The 20,580-nt window shown below is 44.1% G+C and overlaps 1 protein-coding gene across 1 annotated transcript in view; it reads right to left on the reverse strand.

Annotated features, from left to right (window-relative positions):
- atad2b (ATPase family AAA domain containing 2B) overlaps positions 1-20,580 on the reverse strand; it is a 70,180-nt gene that overhangs the window by 42,940 nt on the left and 6,660 nt on the right. Inside the window, exons 12-24 of the mRNA XM_080490516.1 lie at positions 20,203-20,377; positions 19,967-20,055; positions 19,053-19,212; positions 17,900-17,990; positions 16,872-17,183; positions 16,118-16,271; positions 14,219-14,405; positions 13,928-14,113; positions 7,237-7,372; positions 5,942-6,135; positions 5,695-5,854; positions 3,069-3,191; positions 215-343 (exon numbers count right to left, since the gene is read on the reverse strand). Coding sequence (XP_080346642.1) covers positions 215-343; positions 3,069-3,191; positions 5,695-5,854; positions 5,942-6,135; positions 7,237-7,372; positions 13,928-14,113; positions 14,219-14,405; positions 16,118-16,271; positions 16,872-17,183; positions 17,900-17,990; positions 19,053-19,212; positions 19,967-20,055; positions 20,203-20,377 — 2,096 coding nt within the window. The remainder of the gene's footprint in view (positions 1-214; positions 344-3,068; positions 3,192-5,694; positions 5,855-5,941; positions 6,136-7,236; positions 7,373-13,927; positions 14,114-14,218; positions 14,406-16,117; positions 16,272-16,871; positions 17,184-17,899; positions 17,991-19,052; positions 19,213-19,966; positions 20,056-20,202; positions 20,378-20,580) is intronic.

Below are 20,580 nucleotides of genomic sequence, written 5' to 3' on the forward strand. Positions count from 1 at the left end.
GAGGGGAAATAGACGAAACTCTGAGCGTTCGTGTCAGGAAGAAAGGTGAGAACGCTGCACAGTATTTGGAGGAAATCTGTTTGGGAAGTGTGTATCTACCTCACTGCTTCTCACTAAACCTATCCTACAAAGAAAGTGTAGGGGGAAGGCAAGTATCCAAACTATGCCGATCTTTTCAAGGGTGGTCTGTGTAAACGACGACTGAAATACTTACTCGTGGTGCACGGTTTGTCAGTGGCCTCGCCCTGGGGGCTGCTCCTGGTCGGCTCCTCCGCTGCACCCGGATGCTTCCTGGTTGCCACAGCACTGGGAGCTGCCGGCAGTTGAGGCGGCGTCAGGAGGTCTGCGGTGCCAACAGAGGATCGGTTACCGACAACGGACATTACTCTCTGTGTGCATCTCTTGAAAAAAACAACACACTTTGTCTGTGGCATAATGCTGACACCGTCCTGGTGAGAATTAAACACCAAAAGACTCACAAGGTGGACAAACTTTGAGGAAGAAGAAAGTGCGACCCGACAAGTCACCACACAGGGCGTCATGCTGAGCGAGGTACAACTGCATGTCGCACGGTCCAGATTTTAACACATAAAATAGAAAGCTATAATTTGAGGCAGTTCTATGTTTCACTCGGCACCGGAGTGTGACAGGAATAAAAAAATCTGAAGAGCAGCGCAGAGCAGCGGAAAATGAGACATTTCAACTCTGACATCAAGTGGTATTTAAGTTTTTAGCCAAATTTATCACAGCTCCTTTCATCTTGTCACGGGGGAGAGAAAAGAAAAGCCTCCCAGACACACAGAGAGTTTGTGAGTACTGCTGCAACTGGACACCATGCGGTGCTGCACTAATTGATAGCTTTATAGCAGGAACCTTGACTGGCAGATGAAATATTTACATTTCTGTATTCCTCCTCACACACAGTTGACGTCTGGTCCTGCAATATTCATTTAGCATTCCGTACTTTCAGTCGCTAAAAGGGGGAATCAAAAGCATCGGGGTGACTTCTGACAATCCATTTTCTCTTTGATAAGTTTCATGCTCGACATTGAGAGTCGGGGCCCCTGTGACTTCAGACAGATGTCAATGGGCCCTGGCTTTCGTGTTGCAGACGATCTTTCAAAAAGGAGAACTCAAAGTTTTTCTTAAGCAGTAACTACAAAACACACCGGGATGGGCCAGGGTGGAAAAAAATAAAATAAAAGCGGAAGTGAGTGACAGTCGCCTCACTTTGAATGATACACAGAGAATATTTCTTCGGGAATGCCCTCAGCGGAGAAATATGCTTCTGATGTACGGGAACAGTTTTGTTTCCACAAGACAGAGAATTAAAAAAATAATAAAATAAAGAATCCTCAACGGTAGCAAGATACAAATGATGTAGTGGTTATATTTCTTTTCAGAATTTTTTTTGTAATAACAAATATTACAAGATTTACTGTAAGCTCCATTTATCACATTTACATCCAATTACATTATTGCACACGTCACCCATAACTTTACAACCCCTGACAGGTGAAGAGAAAAACTCTCTCTTTATTAAGGTAGGATGTGTAAGGTCTTGCCATATACATCCTATATTGTTTCCCTTAAAAGTTGGTTAGAAGCAGAAAGAAATGGGGTAAGTGTGAAGATTTCAGCTCATTTGAGCTGCAAAAACCAGGGCAACATTTTGATTGAGTCATTACATCTTCAAAAGCATAATTGTTTGTTATAACCTCTGCATAGGGTTATGTATTTCTTAATTTGTATTGTAAACCTTTCTCATTACTTAACTTGGGTGTTGTTGCCATTTCTTTATGTAGAGCTGCTGCAATTCTTAATTTCCCTCAGGGAACCTGCCCAAAAGAATCAATAAAGTTGTATCTATTCTAATCTAATACTGCAGCTCTTGAAGGGTTTTCCTGGTCTGCAGTGGTCAGAATCCATCAAAAATCCTGTGACAGGGTCAAGCAACCCAGTCTCATTGATGCAAGCGGAGAATGAATGATGGCCTGCTTGGTTTGATCGAGCAAACAAGAAGCCGTCACTCAAACTGCTGCTGAAGTTGATGCTGGTTTGCACTGAAAGATGTCTTCAGAGATGGTTGTGTATGGAGCCGGAAAAGGGTCATCTACACAATGTGAGGCAGATGGTGATAAAGTTATGGGTGATCGGTTTATTTTGATGTACGTAGGTTCTACGAGTAATATGCGTTAAAGACAGGAGGGGGTTAAAGACGCCTTTTAGTGAGTATTATTTCTATTGGTGCGTTGGCACTGAGCTCAATATAAGGAAATGTGTTAATTAGTTTATCCCCATGTGGGCAAGTAAAGCAACAGGAGTATTTGCATATGATTATATGCCTTTGTGGTTAATATTTGACAACTTACATAAAAGTCACTATTTACCTCAAGTGTATCGTTTAACTACATTGCACGTGGGCTTTTGTGTGCACTAACCTAATTGAGAGTTAGCCTACGTCCACTCAGCTCAGGGCTGTTTGGTGAGTGTACAAATACAGAGTGTCGGGCAGACAGCGAGCACAGAAGGTACCGTCTGAAACGCTGCAGCCTGGGGCGTCACTCCTCTCTGCACCACACGGTCTGCACTAAAAACTGACTGCTCCATCAAGGAGTGCCGGGCTACCCTACAGAGTTTTTCCCTTCCAAAAAGCAGGTTTCTATTCTCTGAAATGATCTATCAAAGACAACAAGAAAACAAAGAGCACGGATAGAGGGCAGACTGGAAACATCGCAGCCAACATCGACCGGCACAGGCTCATTTTTCAGCTGAGCGAGTTTTTTTGTTTTGTTTTGTTATTTCCTTATATATTTAGATAAATAAATTCTACTTTTAAGTGGTGTTATTAGTCTGGTGAACAGATAATATAATAATAATAATAAAAAATATAACATTCTTGTATGGAGACAGACCGTGCAGACAAAATAACATATTTATCAAGTACGAGTTATTAAAGTTAATCATTGTGCTTTCTAATAAGCAACAACGTGCTAATTTAGTGTGTTTGGGCCTGCAGAGTTCTGTTCTCTGTATTTTGTTGCTAAGTGGCAAAATGAAGCTCCTACCTCTCTTTTTGTGTTCTTCCTTGATGTCCTCGCACATGCGGTCAAACTCGGGGTCCAGCTCGGCGGCAAATATAGCATGAGCCGTGTCCTTTAAACTGCACGCTCGGTGCCTGATCACCTTGTCTGTAAGAGGAGAAACAGAGAAGACAATGAAATATAACTGTAATGCTGCAATGTGCGGACGCTGCTTCTGTTGAGATGTAGGTGTATTTTCAAGGGCGTGCCCTCGATGTGTCCAAAATTTTTTTCTTCCTGAGCATTTGATGATGTTCTCTTCGTTCCCTCTAACAAGGGATGTTTTCCACACCCGATCATCATGTGAGGCAAAGAGGCAATAGCAAGCCCACCTCATGCAACTGCATCTGTGAGAAATGGGGTTGGAGGATTTTCTCACAGTTTAAATAAAAAGGAAAGAGTCGGCTTTGGTGAGAAGCGCTCGGTGCTCAGACACGCTTGAAAGCGCTGAGATCACCACTTCACACATTGGAGACAAAAGCGGATGTATGTAGGCGGACACGCAGACATGTATATGTACAATGAGATTTATTGTTAAAGTGCATACTCATCATCTCTGGCACTCCTAACACCTTCATAACTGTTATTCCTCTTTTCACATGTTCCAGAGCATCATTAAAGCGTTCCCGCTCCCGCAGTCGTGAAGGGGAAATAAAAGGCCTAGCTGCAGAGGCAGGCTGAAAGCACAGCCACTGTAAACAGGCCATCCCTCATTACAGCAGGAACTGGGAGAACAGAGTGGCAGAGAGGTCACAATCTGCCAGCTTCCATTGTCTAATTGGAAGATGGCTGTTTAATTGCAATGGAGGCCCTTTCTGTCTATGTGCTGCTCGACTTACTGGCAGCCTCTGACAACATGCAAGTGCATTATAAGGGCAAATATGCCCATCAGGGGAAGCAATGTCAAAGGTCAGGCGAAGAGCAGAGAGCTCATCAGCACCCTTATGGGCTCTGACTGAACTCTCCATCAAGAAGAGACAGGAGCAATCCGACATCCATGCTGACAAGGTCCCTCACACTTAAAGAGCCGTTATTGCCATCTCCCTGAAGGAACTAAAAGGCATTCACGACACTGAGCCATGCTTTGGAGAGCAGAGATATCGCCCTCTTTAAAATAATTATTTTGCGAGGTGGGGAGTTGAAAGGCACAGGAACCAACGCGACAGCATACGGGAGTCTTTACAGTAAAGTCAGCGTGAAGGACGGAGAGAGACAGACCACTAAGGGATAATGAGGGATTTTTTTTTCTCCCCACAGCATTTGGAGAGCCAGTATAGAACTTCCACAGGAGCCGCGTAATTGTGCGGGGTTTGGGTCCTATTCCCAGGGCCGACTGCTGGGTGAGCCGGCATGCAGCTTCGTTAGTCTTCTTTATTAAACTGCCTAATTGCATTTTTCCCCTTTAGTATATCATTTGTAGCCCCTGCTTTCCAACAAATGACCCAGGACCTCGCCTGCAAAGACAGATATGATTTATTCATTTGGGCAGAGAATTGCCTCCCTTTAGAATCCAGCAGCTACATTCTTGCAGCCGAAGCTGCAAAACACACATGGAAAAGAATTAAAATGGCCAACTTAACTGCACACTTAACATAATGCTTATATCAATCCGAGGGCTGCAAGACACACATGCTCCCCTTTCTTCTCTGCACATGCTTGATTTCCATCTCATTTTTCAGCTTAATATACACAATGTACACACATCTCCTCACATCAGAAATTACCGTTAAGCAAAGCAAGTACCTCATTCACACAACAAATAAAAATCTAATATATCTGTGAGCCACTGCAAACAACTGGCCTGTTTGTTTGTGTGCACATGTGTTTCAGCACTCATTACCAAGCCAATATCAGGCTTATGAAAAGGTGCCGAGATGGGAACCAGGAAGAGGGGTGGAAAAAAAACAACAATCTTTTAAATTGCAAGAGGCGCAATTAAATTTTCATGCATATGTTGCCTTCCACAGCCACGGAGCATGAATTACACCATGGAGGTGTTATTTTCAATGAGTGCTGTATGGACTGTACTTCATCTGAAATTCCAAGTGAAGGGAGCAGGGGGGGGGGAAACCGCAAAGTTTTGCAATCGTTACTCTTGGTTGCTTCAGAAGTTGTTAAAATGTTTAATCCAATTACTCTTTACTTCCTGTGTCGCTCTAGCAGAACACAATACCAATAGCAACACATTGCTTTGTTTTGGGTAATACACTACTGATTTAATAATAAAGCATATCCAAAATAGCTAAATCCTAGAGTTTCATTTGAATTTCCTTTAGACGGCTGGAAGATTCAGGGGTTGAGGTAGGAATTCAGTAAATTGTGTGATATGTTTGTTAAAAGTTAATGATGTTGTATCTTTAGCAGAGGTTTGTGCAAAATATTTGTGGGTGTTTTTTTGGCAGATCGATGGTGTCTGTGTTTACGTTCATCCGTCTACTGTACCGCTCTATTCAACTTTGCAGTGGTCTGAAGCCAGGGGCTACGAGAGAAGACGGGAAGTTGCCAGTCCATCACAATGCAAGCGGAGTGTGCATCTTCTGAATTTCTTGTGTATATTTTATGTGCACTGCATTGCAGCTTGTGAGTATGTGCACTGCATTACTATGCTCACCTCCAGGATCCTTGTCAGGATTGTACTCTAAAGCATTACTGCAGATGAGGTCAATGTCGGCCAGGAAGTCCTTGACCGTCAAGTACTTGTGGGTGTCAATCTTTGTCATGACAGTGGAGAGGTCCATGGGCTGCCTAATCACCTCCAAGTAGTCCGACACCTGCGCACAAACACAAAGTTTCTTTAGTTGAAACTTATTTTGTGAACTGTGAGCGAGAAACCAGAGAAGACTGCCGCGCTGCCTTACCTCGTCGATGTCGACCGGCTTGCTGAAGATGTTGAAACGTTTGTCAGTGGCCAGGCGCTTGGTCACGTCCCTGAGAAAGAGCCTGAGCTCGCGTAACGTGTTCTCCTCCTGCTCAGCCAGGCGGCGCTGTTCCTCAGCCGACAGCTCTCTGGGGCCCGGAGCCTCTGCCACCGGCAAAACCTCTTCACACCTCTCTGTTGGGAGAAGCAAAAATAGAGCACACCAACTAAATAAAGTTTTCACACAGTTTCCATCTACAGGCGACACACAAAACTCCCAACACCAAGTGCTTCCTTTAAAAGCTCACTGCAAAGACGAAGAAGAAAAAAAAAAATCCTACCCCAGGAAAAAAAAAAGTAAAAAAAAAGTAAAAAAAAAAAAAAAGAAAAAGAAAGCTGCAGCTACATTCCTTCACAAACAAGTTTTAAAATGCACCAAGGAGTAGCCTCTGGCCAGTGGTAGGGTGATGAAGCAAGGCGAGCACATATCCTCCGCTCCCCTCCCAAGGTACCTCTGCTTGCCCAAGGCATCTGCCGACATCGTTAGTAAGACTCCAGAACTCCGGGGGCTGCTTCACTCACGAGCGGCAATCCAGACCCTGATTCTAATTATGGCTAATCGCGACTGGGCCGTCTCATAGCAATTCCACTCCATGCTTTTCTGCTGGCCTCACTGCTGGAAGCCGGACTGCTGCATTAGTGAGGCAGGAGCCCCCAAAGAGCGCAGCGGTGTGAGCGAAGCGGAGGACCCTCGTCTTGCATCAATGAGGAATCGAAAGTTGAACACTGGGACACCATTTCCACTTGAAAGCCCAGGTGGACTGTTCTTTATTATTGAATTTGGACAAAGGGCTGTGGGGTGCACAGAGCAAAGAAGCAGAGGCAGGGGGTAGCTGGAAAGGTAGCTGGTGATGCAACTGAGGCGCATCAGGGATGAAGATGTCCACGATGCGAAAGTTTCACGCTGAGCCCATCTTCACCTGTGTGTGCAGCACCCTAATTACTTTCAATTTGTAGGTGCCGGTGCTCAATCGGAGGTGAAATAAAGTCAATTCAAAGTGTGTTAAACATCTAAACTTCCAGTCAGTGGATTTGAATTAAGCACATAAGGATAGCGCAAATAAACTAGATAATATCTGCTCCCCTACCTCAGTTTTTGGTATTCAGAAGAGAGTGAAAGCAGAGCTGGGAGAGGAAAAGTACATACAGCCAACACTGCCCTCTAGGACTGACAATGGGGATGAGTCATGACTGTCTCATCCTTCATGTGTATGCATGAGTAGCTTGAGCAGGTACCTGTATTCTTGAGGCGTGGAGGAGGCTTCACTGCTTGAACCAGCAGCAGGTCAGAGAAGAACTTTCTCTTGTCCTCGTCTACTGGAGGGCTGATCGTTAGTACCTCTCCATAGGTCCTCTGGAACATGCATCTCACCTGCATTAAAAGGAGGAGATCAAAGTTTTCAAACATTATACAGAGACACAATACATTGCAATGCGTTGCAATCCGACCCATACCGAAAGGTCGTGGCCTCATAACTCAGAACCAAGAATCCAGCAAAAAAACAAGAACAAAGAGCGCTGGAATATTGATGAAGACAACTGATAACCAATTCACTGCATAATTCCGAATGCTCTCGCTTCACTTTTTGGTGGCTATAACTTTTGTACAGCACCACGCAGGAAGATTGAACGCCTCACAAAGAAGGCGAGCGGCTCAATTTAACATCTGCATCAAAACCCGATCCCAATCTGTGACAACACCTGCATCAAAACGCCATTCAAGTGATGGATACGTCGGGGTGAAACAGCTGGTTCTGATCCTCCTGTAGAAAAATTATGTTTCCAACGTGCAAGAAATCACACAAGATGGTTATCACCTGTTATTACATCGAGTGCCGAAGCCCGAGGTGACACAATTTAACATTGATTTGTTTTGAGTGACAATACAACTTCAGACTACTTTCTTTATGAAAGATAACGCGTCTCTACATCAGCTGAGGCAGAAGTCTATAAATGACATCCATCTATAAATGTTTTTATCAAACGTCATGTTCTTCAAACTGAAAACAGCCGAGCTGAGCTGTACCGTTTGGACAATATCCATCAAAGCTGATAGTTTGAAAGTGAAACTATGATTGACATTTGAGTGTTTTCATTATTTTGTGTTTTTTCTATCTTTAAAGTGTAAAATTTGTCAAAATCAAGGGGTCTGAAGCGTTTACCCCACTGAGCCAAAAACTTGTGTGGCTTCAGGGCCACAATTGGGACACAAAAAGCCACAATTAAAGTTTTTTGTATGAATTCCCAGGACATTGCATGGATGTCTTGTCTGGAAGTCATATGAACGTCAATAGAAAAAATAAAATTGCAACTCCACCAGGAATCAAATCCACACTCACATGCACAAAATAACCTCTGAAATACTTTAACATGCATCAACAAGCCAATAATTGACACCAAACATACATGACCATCAGAAGAAAAAAAAAAAAAAAGAAAGTCCAGACCACAAGAGATCCAATCCTCAGCACCATCATATACAACATAGTGCTGAATATTAATAATACAGTTTATCGACATTACCTTCAGACAGAAGCCACCACAGACCTGGATCAACTTCCTGTGGCTGCCCCTGATTATTTTTCTTAGGGAATCCAAAATTTACGAGGTTTCCATGTTTGAAATTGAGCGGCTGCCTGACTTAAAGTGACGTTTAATACTAGTGCCACCACACTTCAATGGTGAGGACAAGAATTGCATGCAGGCCGACAACTTCATGAACGTGAAAGAGTCATGATTCACCCTCATGCATAAATAAAATAAGCCTAATTTTACACATGATCATGACAAAACTGAAAACAAACAAAGAACAAAAAGGAAATGCAGAGGGGGAAAAAAAACTGCATTTTACCAATATTTTAGAGACCCCTCAAAATTTCAAATCAGGTTTTAAAGGGGGATACTGTTCTGCTCTCATTTCTGTCCTTATAATATAGAGTGGCTTCTTCCTCATATTTGATGCAGTTGCAGAAGATACAAATATAAAGCTGCGTTTGCATTTTCACTGCAAGAGGAAGAGACATTAGGATGCATCTTTGTTAAACACAACAAATGAGATATGGAATATTTGGATTTTACATTTTATTCATCCAATTTTACTTGTTCTTTATAGATAATGGCACACGAACATGGCAGCTTCATATCTTCAGGAATCTCTCGTCTGAGGGCAACACGGGATGGGGGGTGGGGGGGGGGGGGGGGGGGGGGGGGGGGTTATCCTGCTTCAGTGCTGTGGTGGAGCTTGAGGCCACTCCCGGCAGGAAGCCCCGTTGCTGACTAAGCACCAACGTTCGTCTTTATATCTCCCCTCCCATCTGTCATTCACATCGATCCACTCCCTCAGCCATGGCATGTTTGTTCTCTCTGCACTCCTTTCTGTTCTCTTCCTCACCCCCTCACTCTCTCTGAAGAGAAGAGGAACGGAGGAGAAAGAAAAACAAGGGAGCCAGTGGGGAGCCAGATACAGTCAAAGTGTGTGTAGCACACAGCAGGTAATGATTCTTTGTATTTTCATCATGATACAGGCTGCAGGGTTGTTGACACATAGGGAAAGCCAAAAGAAAGAAAAAAAGTGTGGCTGGATAAATAGTTAAAATAAAAGTCAAGAATGCAGAGGAGAGAGTCTGAATGAATAAAGTAAAGTCTGTTGAGCTACAACAACTGTAAAACAAAACTGGACACCTTTTCTCCCGGCATGAATTCTTAACTGTAGAAGCAGACTTTAAAGTGAACCAAAAACAGAGCTGTAAGACAGCCAGACACTTCTCTCTTACTATATCTCATTTTTTCACCAGCGAAGTCATCTTTAAAGCAAAATTAGTTCACTTGAGAGAACAGCTGTGAATTTCATTCAAAGACAGCAACGTCAGATATCAGAAGTAAGATTGATCATACTGGTAGGTGTGTACTTGTAGTAGTTGCATGATGGAGTGTCGATGTAGAATCAGCAGGATTACTGCAGAAAGCGAAGTGCTCAATTCACCAAATGGTGATCCAACATCCAGCTGTGACCTTTGGGAAGCAGCTGAAAGAATGAGACCGCGGAAACCAGCAGTCAAAATCAAGCTGACCCTGAGAGAACCAGTGAGGAAGCTGAACATCATGAAGGACAGAGCAGCTTTGAAGATAGTTGACGTGAAGAGATTTGGGCCTCAGCGTCGAATCCCTCATTGATGTGCTCAAACAAGTGGGAGGGGATTCGTAGTGTGCTGGAAAGATTATAAATCCCATATGGCCTGGAAATGCCACAGGATCCCGCAAAAAATATATCGCTGGAAGATGTGGCGAGGGAGAGGTCTGGCTGGCCGACGTTGCCTGGCCCGCCACCGCTGTGTCCCACTCTCGGAAAAGCAGCAAAAAAACAAACAAGAAAACACTGACTAATTGACAGGGGTCATGCAAGGGGCCAGTATGAAACAGCATCTGTACACAGAGCAGATTCTTTTTTTTTTTTTTTACCTAACAAAAGTCTACTTTCATTCTTCAATGCAAGTACAAAAAAAAAGTTATATTATCCTCGTTCAAAGGAACACCATGCTCCGTGGTCCTTCCATCCCACATTCAAGTGTGCTTCAATTCACAACAGTGATAAAGACCCGTATCTTAAGACTGGCTGGAGGACCCATCGCACAAACTATCTCCAACTCCACGAGGCAGAGCTGTACTTTCATTACAGTGCCACAGCGGAGAGATCAGAGCCCTGATACATTAATAATCACGTCTTTATGGTAAAACGCTGTGGGAACATTCGCTCCATTCATGCCCTTGATGCAGTGACAATGTACGTGTTACAGAGCTAAACATAATGCCTGACGGGACACCGTCTTCTTCTTCTCTCTCTGACTGCAGGTGCACTATTCTTACAATCACATGTTCAAGTAATTTCCGCGACTCGTCCAACGAAAAAAGGAAGTCAAGTCTGAGAGGAGCGAGCGGCTGTTAAGGGAGGGAAGGGAGCTATGTAGTTGGACCGGAGCCTGCAGTGTCGGTTTTGGCTGGGGAGGGATGCTGCCTGTTCCCTGCTGAGGTTTGGAGCTGAGACAGCAGCTGTCACTGTGTTTCCCGTGCCAGAGAGTGAAACAACACTCTCGGAGATAGCCAAATCACTTAAAGCACCGTTGACTGCAGCATGTCCATGAATGATTGATAAAACTAACAATTCAAGCAAATAGATCCAATTATTAAATCAGAAAAGTGCACAGTGTGTGCCCAGCCTATGCAGCCTATCCGTTTGTTGAGAAAAGCAGCATGAAAAAAGAAAAAAAGAAAAAAAGAAAAACTCTTTGGAAAGCGGTAAGCCGCTCTTATCAGCAGGACCAACAACTTGATACGTTTCCAGACATCTGATGAGAGGTTAAAGGTATAGCTGCACCACACAGGAAATTGCAAACAGCTATAACCGTGCAGAGTTTATACACTGCCCTCGCTGCTTATCTGTGTTCCCCGCATTTATTTCCCCGATTTCTCTCCTTGTAGTCTCCTGTTTTTACATGCAGCCGCTGATGAGGATCATCTCGGAATAGGGGGTGGAAAAAAACTGGAGTGAAAATCTACTTGAGGTAAATAATTCATCACAGTGAATAATGTATGTCACTGGTTTTACTAAGACGTCGATTCATAGCTCATCCAATCCACGTTGTTGACAGCTTTTAGTCACCGCAGACTTGGGACAGAAAACTTCAAAGTGAAAAAGTGACTACAGGTTGAAGATCATTCAAAAGAAATCAATCTTCTATTCATTTCACGAGAAGCCAATCCATTAAGCCTGGTACAGCTGAGAATGAGGCCTGATTTCATTTCCAACTGTGAAAATGTCAGCGGTCAACACAGTCAAGTAGCAGAGCTTTTTCTGAGTAAATAAAGCGGCCAGAGTTAAGAACTACAGTCCATCTGTCTGTCAGCTGTTTATCATCACACAAATGGCTTTTCCCAAAAAGTTCATATCCAGTCAGAGAACGGTGCAGACAGTTTCTCACAGTGTGGTGATTTTCTTTTTTAACTGGTAAAGAGAAGGAGGTCTCGACAATCTAACTATGAGGACGTGATTAACAAGGGTGTTGATGCAATTCCAAAACAAAGCCTGTATAGCCTGAGGACAGTCTTTATGGCCTCATACTGGCTTCATGTTGTCTTAAGCACGCCATTTGTGCCATTGCATGCCTCCCCATCTCCCAGGCTAAATGCCTGTGTGTTCAATGGTCGAAGACAAGGTACTCTGAAAAAAGTAATTGCCAATAGATTCTGCCAGTCACCTAGCATGTAATGAACAGATATCCAACATGCGAGGCTGAAACGTCTGTGCAGTCTGCAATCACTTTCTGACTAAAGGCGGGTACACTGTTACTTCAGCAGTCCCAGGCAGAAGACGAGCAATCAGGGCGACACCTTTAAACGTGGCTTAAAAATCTGTGTTCTTATGCTGCACACAGTGAGAGAGGTTCACGGTTGGCCCGGTGTCATCATCTCAGACAGCCTCAAAAATTTTCATGACTGCAATCTTGCTACAGTGCACAGTGTGACTGCTGCTGCAGGCCATAACCTATGGGAGTGCAGCAGAGAATGAGGCTTCGATCAAACGACCTCAGAGGAAACACCAGTTTCCACAGTCTCAGTCTACTTCCATACCGATCTTACCTCTCTGTGCATAAATGCTGCTAGAATAACTGCTCAATTCTTGGTTAGATTTATTTGTTTACTTCCTCGTGGCACAGGTGACATACACAAATGATGCATGTGGATAATGTTGCAACTCTTGTGTATTGAAGCAGACTGTAGTGGTTGTCACCTCTGATTCAGATGAGTGTGACACCGCGCAGTTAAACTTTGTGTTGTCCCCGAGTTTATGAAAGCCACGTAGTAGCAGGCATCACACTGATTCGATTGCACAGTCTGCAGGAGCCTTAAGAGTCTTAACAGAGCAAGTAAATCAACATGCCGGCATTAAGTGAAAGGAAGTGGCTTGATTCAATGCAGAGAGCTCTAAATCGAATGACGGAAAAATAAAAAAGTGTGAAACGGGGATGAAAAGACAAGTGAAAATGACCACCAGAGAAATCAGAGGATTAAAAGAATGGAAAAAAAACGAACACCAACTCCAAGAGGTTAATAAAGAGCTTGTTCCTCTGTGCACACAACAGTCCAGGTGCTTCACTCCTAATGAGTCAACTACAGAAGAAGAATCAACCCAAGGGTCTCTCTCGCCTTGGAGCACGGCCAGGGTTAGGGCCTTGCCAAAACAGCAGCCACACACACTCGCCATGACAGAGGCAGATAAAAACATACCGTCTGCACAGGCATATTGATGTAGAGTGTGTGGCCCGGGGTGAAAACATGGGGCTGCCAAGCCCCGGACCTAATTAAAGCCCTTCTGCTGCCTGACTAGAGAGGATCACCCCCCGTATTTTTCAGAGTGTCTTTATTTCCCTTATCAAATCTTCTCTATTTCCACTTTCTCAAACCCAATCCTTCTCCCACAGAAATATCCACAACGGGAGGCTGGACTGTTTTGGCTTTCAGAAAGAGAATAATAAATGCAGGGGGCGGGATGAAAAAGTAGGGGCGGGCATACCCGGGGAGTAAAGTGGGCATTTGGGGGAAGAATGAATGACAAGAAAAAGGGAGGATTTAAACGCCATAGAAGTCGATGACCTTCACTGTGACACCCAGTGTGCAGCTGCATTCAAATATAGAAAGAAAGACCAATGAAAAGCCTTTGATTAATGCTTTAGCCTCCAACGCCATGTAAAGGACATCAGGTTAACACTCCTCTCTCACACTTAATGGAAGCAGTTGCATCTACATCAATAAGCAATCAGGGAAACTCGTGAGCTCGGCCTGCAGGGTAAAGCTGACAGTGTCAGCTCAGGTGTGTATATGTACACACACACACACACACGCACACGCACAAACACACACACAGTGTTCTTACCTCATCTGACAGCTTTGAGTAGTGAGTCTCTGCCGTGGCGAGGATGAGGACGGGGCAGAAGGAGGGCACATCCTGCAGCAGGGTAAGGAAGGTGCTCTTGATCGTTTCGCTCACGGTGTCCCACCACTCGGAGATGTGAGGCATGTACACTACGCTGGGCACGCTCCGCCGGGCCTCGCGGAAAACCTGCAACCACAGTGACCACATGTTGTTCCAACTATATGGAAGCATTTAACCGCGAAACCAGGCAGGTGATGCGATTACACGAGGCATCTCGTGTGCGAGCTTCACCTGAGCGCAGGACTCCTCTGGCGTCTTGGCGCTGACGGAGTAGAGTGTAGGCAAGTCCAAACGGTGCACTGGCAGCTTATCCAGGTGGTGAAGAAGGGCAGGGGCCAAGTGGGAGCTCTGTCCTGAGCCCGGGGCCCCTGCCAGGAGCAGACGTGGCCTGTATGCTGTGGGCTGTTGAAGCGCAGAGCTAGAAGCAGATGAGAGTTCAGAATTAGCATAATGCTTTTCACCTTACAATAGCAGGTCAGTCAAACAAGGAAAATACAGTGGAGTGGAGGCTTTGTTGAATTTTCTACTATTGTGATCACTAACTGCAAAGACACAAACGGTAATTCTTAACCCAGCAGGTGTTTAACAATAAATGCATGACAGGCCCTATTGTGAAAGGATACAAAACAACAATATCAGCACAAATAGAAACACCTGGATGCATTATTTTTGCAGGAGGAAAGAATTTTTTGGGGAGGAAAAAAAATCTAAGTAAATCTAAATCTAAGTAAATTGTGGTCAAGACACAAGGACTGGCTTCATTTACCTCTTCATCAGCAATAAATTGTAAGCATCTGGAGCAGAAACTACTCTGCACTCTGGTGGCGCAGGTGTACACAATACAAAAAAAAAAAAAGAAGAAGAGCTACACACAAGTACAAACAGGAATGACTCAAGCCGTCTTCAAGTTCTGGTAAACCTTTAACTTCAACCGCATGATGTTTTGGGTTGAGTGGTCGTCATAATGGAACGAGTAATATCTCCACAGAAGTATGAGCGGCGCTGAAGATTTGCATGTGGATCACCCCACAAATCCTGCTCGGCATTCAGAGAAATGACTCAGCAAGGCAAAAATGATTGCCTCTCCTCCTCCATCTGTCCTAAATCATAAGTGGTATCTATAAATCCCCAGACAGTATGAATGTTTTGGATATCAGGCATTGCGTCTGTGGTGTTTAACAACAACAACACGGCAGGTGCTACTTTCATGCTGCTTGTTTCCAATCTGATATGTTTTTCTATTAATTTATAGATACACGCATAATGTCTCGAGGGGGTTTTCTTTGGTCTATTTCTCACACGGCTCAGTGTGCTGAAGGACAGAAGCTCAAAAAATGCTTCACAGGTTCATCAACAAATAGTTGTCGCAGATGAAAAGCGACGGGTCAGTCCTTGAGCCGTTCACTTCCTTCAGCCCACATGCTTTCATTCGTCTCTGAAAGGAACTGCAGTTGCTATACGAATCTCACGTTTGTCTTGCTCTCTTTTTAGCTTTCATTCTCTCCTCTGATCCAGACCTTTTCACTACACAGCTGAGGACTCTCCAAACAACAACTCTGTCACAATGCAGCTTTTTTTGTTGCTCATTTCAACCATTATATATTCCCATGCTTTAACTAATCATTTTTGGGGGGAAAAAAAGAAGCATATCCTCATTAGGAAGCTGCATGCTGTTTGGTATAAAAGTGTTTTCTCTATGAGAGTCGTGTATCATTTTAGTTCATAATTAAAACATTTTAGGCGTTAGCTGGTGATGCTCAAGAGGGCAGAGGTGGCATCTTCTTTGTACAGTCAAAAAGTTAATTCAGTGTCAGTCATGAGCAGCAGTATCTTAATATACGAAAAAAATTTCTATGAAGTCTCTCGGCCTGAATGTGCCTTGATTTGACACGGTGACCTATTTTCACTTTCAATTGGAGAAATGGTGTCAATGTGTTAAACTATTTTTATTATTAACCATCGCACTCATGAGTTGGCATGTGTATCCATCATGACAATAGGTGTTAGACTAGAGGTGTCAAACATAAGACCCATGGGCCAAATAGAACTGATGGATCTTGAAAAAAGAGGAAGTCTCCACAGTCTAAAAATCTAAATCAATCCAATCATAAAAGGATTTAAGGAACTCACGAGGAGAAATGAAGAAAGGGTCTGTGCATGTCTGTGGAGGAGGAGAGTTGACTCTTTGGGGATGCATCTGGCTGGACTTCGTAGATGGAAGCAGAGCCACCCTCATTGTCGTCGTCGCTGTACAAATCCTCTTCGAGCCGGTGATTGTCAACGCCTGGCGCGAGAGACGAAACAACAACCTTTACACAACCATCACGATTCGCATTATTAAACACAAGCATTGCAAGTGTAGGGGGAAAAGTTTGTATCTAAAGTTGAGGTTTCCCAATAACCCCAAGTCAATTCAATAATGAGAAGCTGCTCATCAGGCCAGATGTAATGGCCATTTAAAGTGATGCAGCTCCCTGGGAATTTACTGTCATTATTGGGCGTGCAAAGTACAAGCAATCTCCCACTGGTCAAGTGCTGCATCGGGTCTAATCTGCTGTAAACACTCCTCTGTTGACTGGAGTGGGAGTTGAGTTACTGAAGTGCTCACAGGATGACTAGTTATCCAATCTCTGTGCTATCACCTCTGCATACTCGGGGGGGATGTTCCACTGCAGTCTCTTGTGTGTGAGGGCAAAACAAAGCTCAATAATGATGGCCAAAGTCTGAGCGATAATCAAATATAACAAAGTGCCCACGGGAGAAACAAACTAACAAAGAGACAGGTGGCACGGGAGAAGGGATCAAGACTCTCGGCGGGAGGGCAAGCAACAAGCATGGGCAGGATAGTGGAAAGAAGCCGAGCCCGACCACAGCAGATGCCTACCGTGTGTGTTGTCCCTGTCAGTACACTGAGCATGGGGGAAGACTCTGAGCAGAGCGTTCAGCACCAAGGAGAGAGAGCTGGCCAGCAGGGGCCTGAGGGCGGGGGACAGGGCTCGGCCCGGGGGAGCCAGAGCCCTCTGGGAGGCTGGGACTATTGTCCTCATCGCCTTGCTGAAGTCGCCGGGCCCCAGGACGATGGAGGTCACATCCAGCTTCAGTTTGACACTACTGCCGTAGATCTGTGGGTAGCGGCGACGCAGCGCCACCAAGGCCGCCTCTGTGCAAAGTGCTTTGATGTCAGCTCCGCAGTAGCCTAGGATCAGGAAAATAACTTTTAGAAAATGTTTTGACTTAAGTGAGACTCAGTTGGCACAAAGTATCATGTTTATTTCAGCTCTACATGACGATTTGGTGATTTTGAAGAGTGTATTGAAGTTGAAGAGATCAAATATCAACTAATAACAGTTGATAGAGTTAATTATTCATGCGCAACAATTTTTTTTAGTTGCTCTTTAAAGTGGATTAACTACTGCACAAGAAGACAGCGCCTGCTTGTGGAGAGAGTCAGCCGAGGTGCAACTAAAATCCACCGTAATTTCCGGACCATAAGCCGCTATGTTTTTCACATGATTTGAACCGTGCGGCTTATAAAATGACGCAGCTAATTTATGGATTTTTACTGATTAACGGGCTTATTAGATAAATGCTGTTTTGAGCACGTCTGCTTCTCCAAAACTTGCCCTAAAAGTGATATTTCTGCTCTTCGTGACCTCGTCTTGTGCTGCTTTCCACGCTTTTGTCCAGAATTCCAGCAGCTGACGGCGTGAGTGATGCGTTCAGGTGCATTACGTAAATTGGCCCTGCTGGACTCCGTGGCTGAAAAATCTTCCTCCTCAGAATCACAATCAGCAAATAACCAATAAAATACTTTATCAACAGAGATAAAACCCCCTGTGACTCTGATTATACCAGTGAAGTAAAGCAAAGTACTGAATGCAACGTGTCCGATCACATCAGCGTCACTCTTACCGACACATTTTTCTGCAAGTTCATCTATGAATGGCTCAGCCAATTTAGGATTCCAGTCCCGTGTGTGAATCTCCAAAATGTGCTTTCTGGCCTGAAAAAGAACACAAGTAGTTAATTGAGACAAGAAACAAAGTATCAAACAAGTATTACTAGCTGGAGATTTCACTGGATCCAGAAGTGATATCACTAAGTTGAGCGTCAAACTGGAACCAAGTGGCTGAGAAACCCGAGGTCAAGGGTCTGCCAAAACTGAAGCTGTTCATCCTGCGCAACATCTCCACAGGACTCAGCTTTGATGATTGGGCGTTAAGGACAAAGCCGTCTTTATCATGAATCGGGGGCAAGAGTTTTCATCATCTTTCATCACATCTCCTCTTCTATTCAAGAGACACCACTGAGCCAGATTTCATAAAGCCGTCTTGCTCGGGCCACACCGGAGGCTAGTTAAACTTGCATGTGAAGAGAGACCTGCTATTTGCACAAGAGAAAGGTTTTTCTTTTTCTTTTTAAACCAGCAAGCAATCACAACTGGTGGGCTGCCAGCACCAGCCTGCAAATTACGGCTTTGATTACCGATGATCCAGCTGTGCGGACAAACGATGCAAGGCGACCCAGGAAGACACGCTCGATAAGGAGGAGTCACCTGCTCCAAGAGGCTTATTTGACCGACTCTCATTTGCTCTTAACATTGTTTTTTTTGTTTTTTCCTGCAGCCGAGAGGAGTGGAGTTTTAATTTCCTAGAGATCTAATGAGCATCTGCTTCACCACTTATTTCCAGAATCAAAACATCCAAGAGTGCAGAAAATACAAGCTCTTAATAGCCAAAGGGAATGTATGCAGTAATTTTAATCACAGGACTTATGGGTAAAAGACTAATTACTTCTTTTTCTTTGCCGTCTCTCCAGTTCACTGTGCATGTGGGCACACAGATGTATGTACAAAATGTGAGCCCTTACAGAGCTCTGCATGTTGTTCTTTAGCGGCTGCGCGGGGAAATACAGATCCAGTGGATCGACACGAGACACTGCTGCAAGTGCGTTATTGCCGCACTATAAATAAGACATCTGAAGAATTGCAAAGTGCAGTGAAAATGATTGTGTCAGTGTAAACATGCCCCGGTGTACACAGTATTGACGTTTCTCTCCGTCTCACCTTCTTGCCGGGCAGGCTGAACAGAAACTCCCGGTCAAAGCGTCCAGGCCTCCTGAGTGCCGGGTCGATAGAGTCAAGTCTGTTTGTAGCACCGATGACCACTATCTCCCCACGACTGTCCAAGCCGTCCATCAAGGCCAGCAGAGTGGACACGATAGAACTGAAGAGACAGACGTATCCATATGTAGTATGCGGTCGTGTTAAAAGTACCAAACAAGGTGAAATACTTTATAAGATCGAAACATTATTGACTCCAAAGTCAGTTGTGACTAAAAGTGCCTCATGCGTTTCATCGTGTACAAGTATTTACCCAGCATACCAGAAAGAGACGCATGTGCACTTTTCCTGCCATTTGTTCTGTTGAATTATAAATCCACACTTCACAATTTCTGACACTGAACTGCAAGCTGTGTTTGCACAATAGGATACTTCCTCACACACGGCTTATAAGAAATGGTCGAAATGAGAAGTGCATTTCTTTGTTTCTCCACTGCTACTGTTAAACAAGTCCAAATGAAGAAATAAATAGTCAAGAGATGCAGCCATGAAGGCTGTTAGATTTATTTTTTATTTTTTTTATTTACAATCAAAGCTGCAGTGCAAGCAGTTTTCAATATCTTCTCCTAGCAAACCTGCACCACCTAATGGCCAGAGAAATAATCACAGCACTTTGCAAATACATAGATGGATAAAGCACTGAGAGAAAATAAAATGTTATCTATTTCATTTGTGCAGTAATGTGGCAGAAATATGGTGTTTATTTTGTTAGCATAGCAGCCAAACTACAGACCCACAGAACAATTTAAACGATTCAAAGGCTCTTCACAATCACAATCTGAAAATGGACTGTATGAAAGGCAGCTTTAAAGAAAAGATAAATACAAAGCATTAGATGCAAGCCTATTAAGTCTTACCTGTGTATCTGGTCTTGCCTGCTGGAGCGAACAGGAGCCAAACCATCAATCTCATCAAAGAAAATAATGGATGGTCTCATCAGGTAAGCCTGATGGAAAGCATACAAAAGTGCAAAGTCAAAGTTTACATCTCTACAATGAAAATCAATAACAAGCACGTAACATTTAATGAAGCATAATATTTAGTGAAAAAGCCGTAAGAAACAAGAAAACGCTGAGGGTAGCAATGAGCCGACCTGGTCAAAGAGCAGGCGGAGCTGCCGTTCTGATTCCCCGACCCACTTGCTGAGGCAGTCGGCTCCTTTCCTCATGAAGAAGGAAACTTTCCTGTCTCCCTGACTGCACTCATTGGCGAGCGCCCGCGCAACCAGAGTCTTTCCCGTTCCTGGCGGGCCGTAAAACAAACACCCTCTGTAGGACAAAGCAAAGAAAAGGAAATATCTCAATTTCAAGCATGCATTTAAGAATATTTGCTTGAGTTTGTATGTATTCAAAGAGGTGCTTCACCCAACTTATCTGGAGCTACTTTTTTTACAACGAATTTCTCTGCTACTCAGGAAGGAACTAAAACAGGATTAAATGTGAGGCTGGCTTTTCCCCCCCTCTGAAAATAG

This window comes from Lipophrys pholis (genome assembly GCF_963383615.2).
Source record: "Lipophrys pholis genome assembly, chromosome: 21".
In the NCBI taxonomy this organism is placed as follows: Eukaryota; Metazoa; Chordata; class Actinopteri; order Blenniiformes; family Blenniidae; genus Lipophrys; species Lipophrys pholis.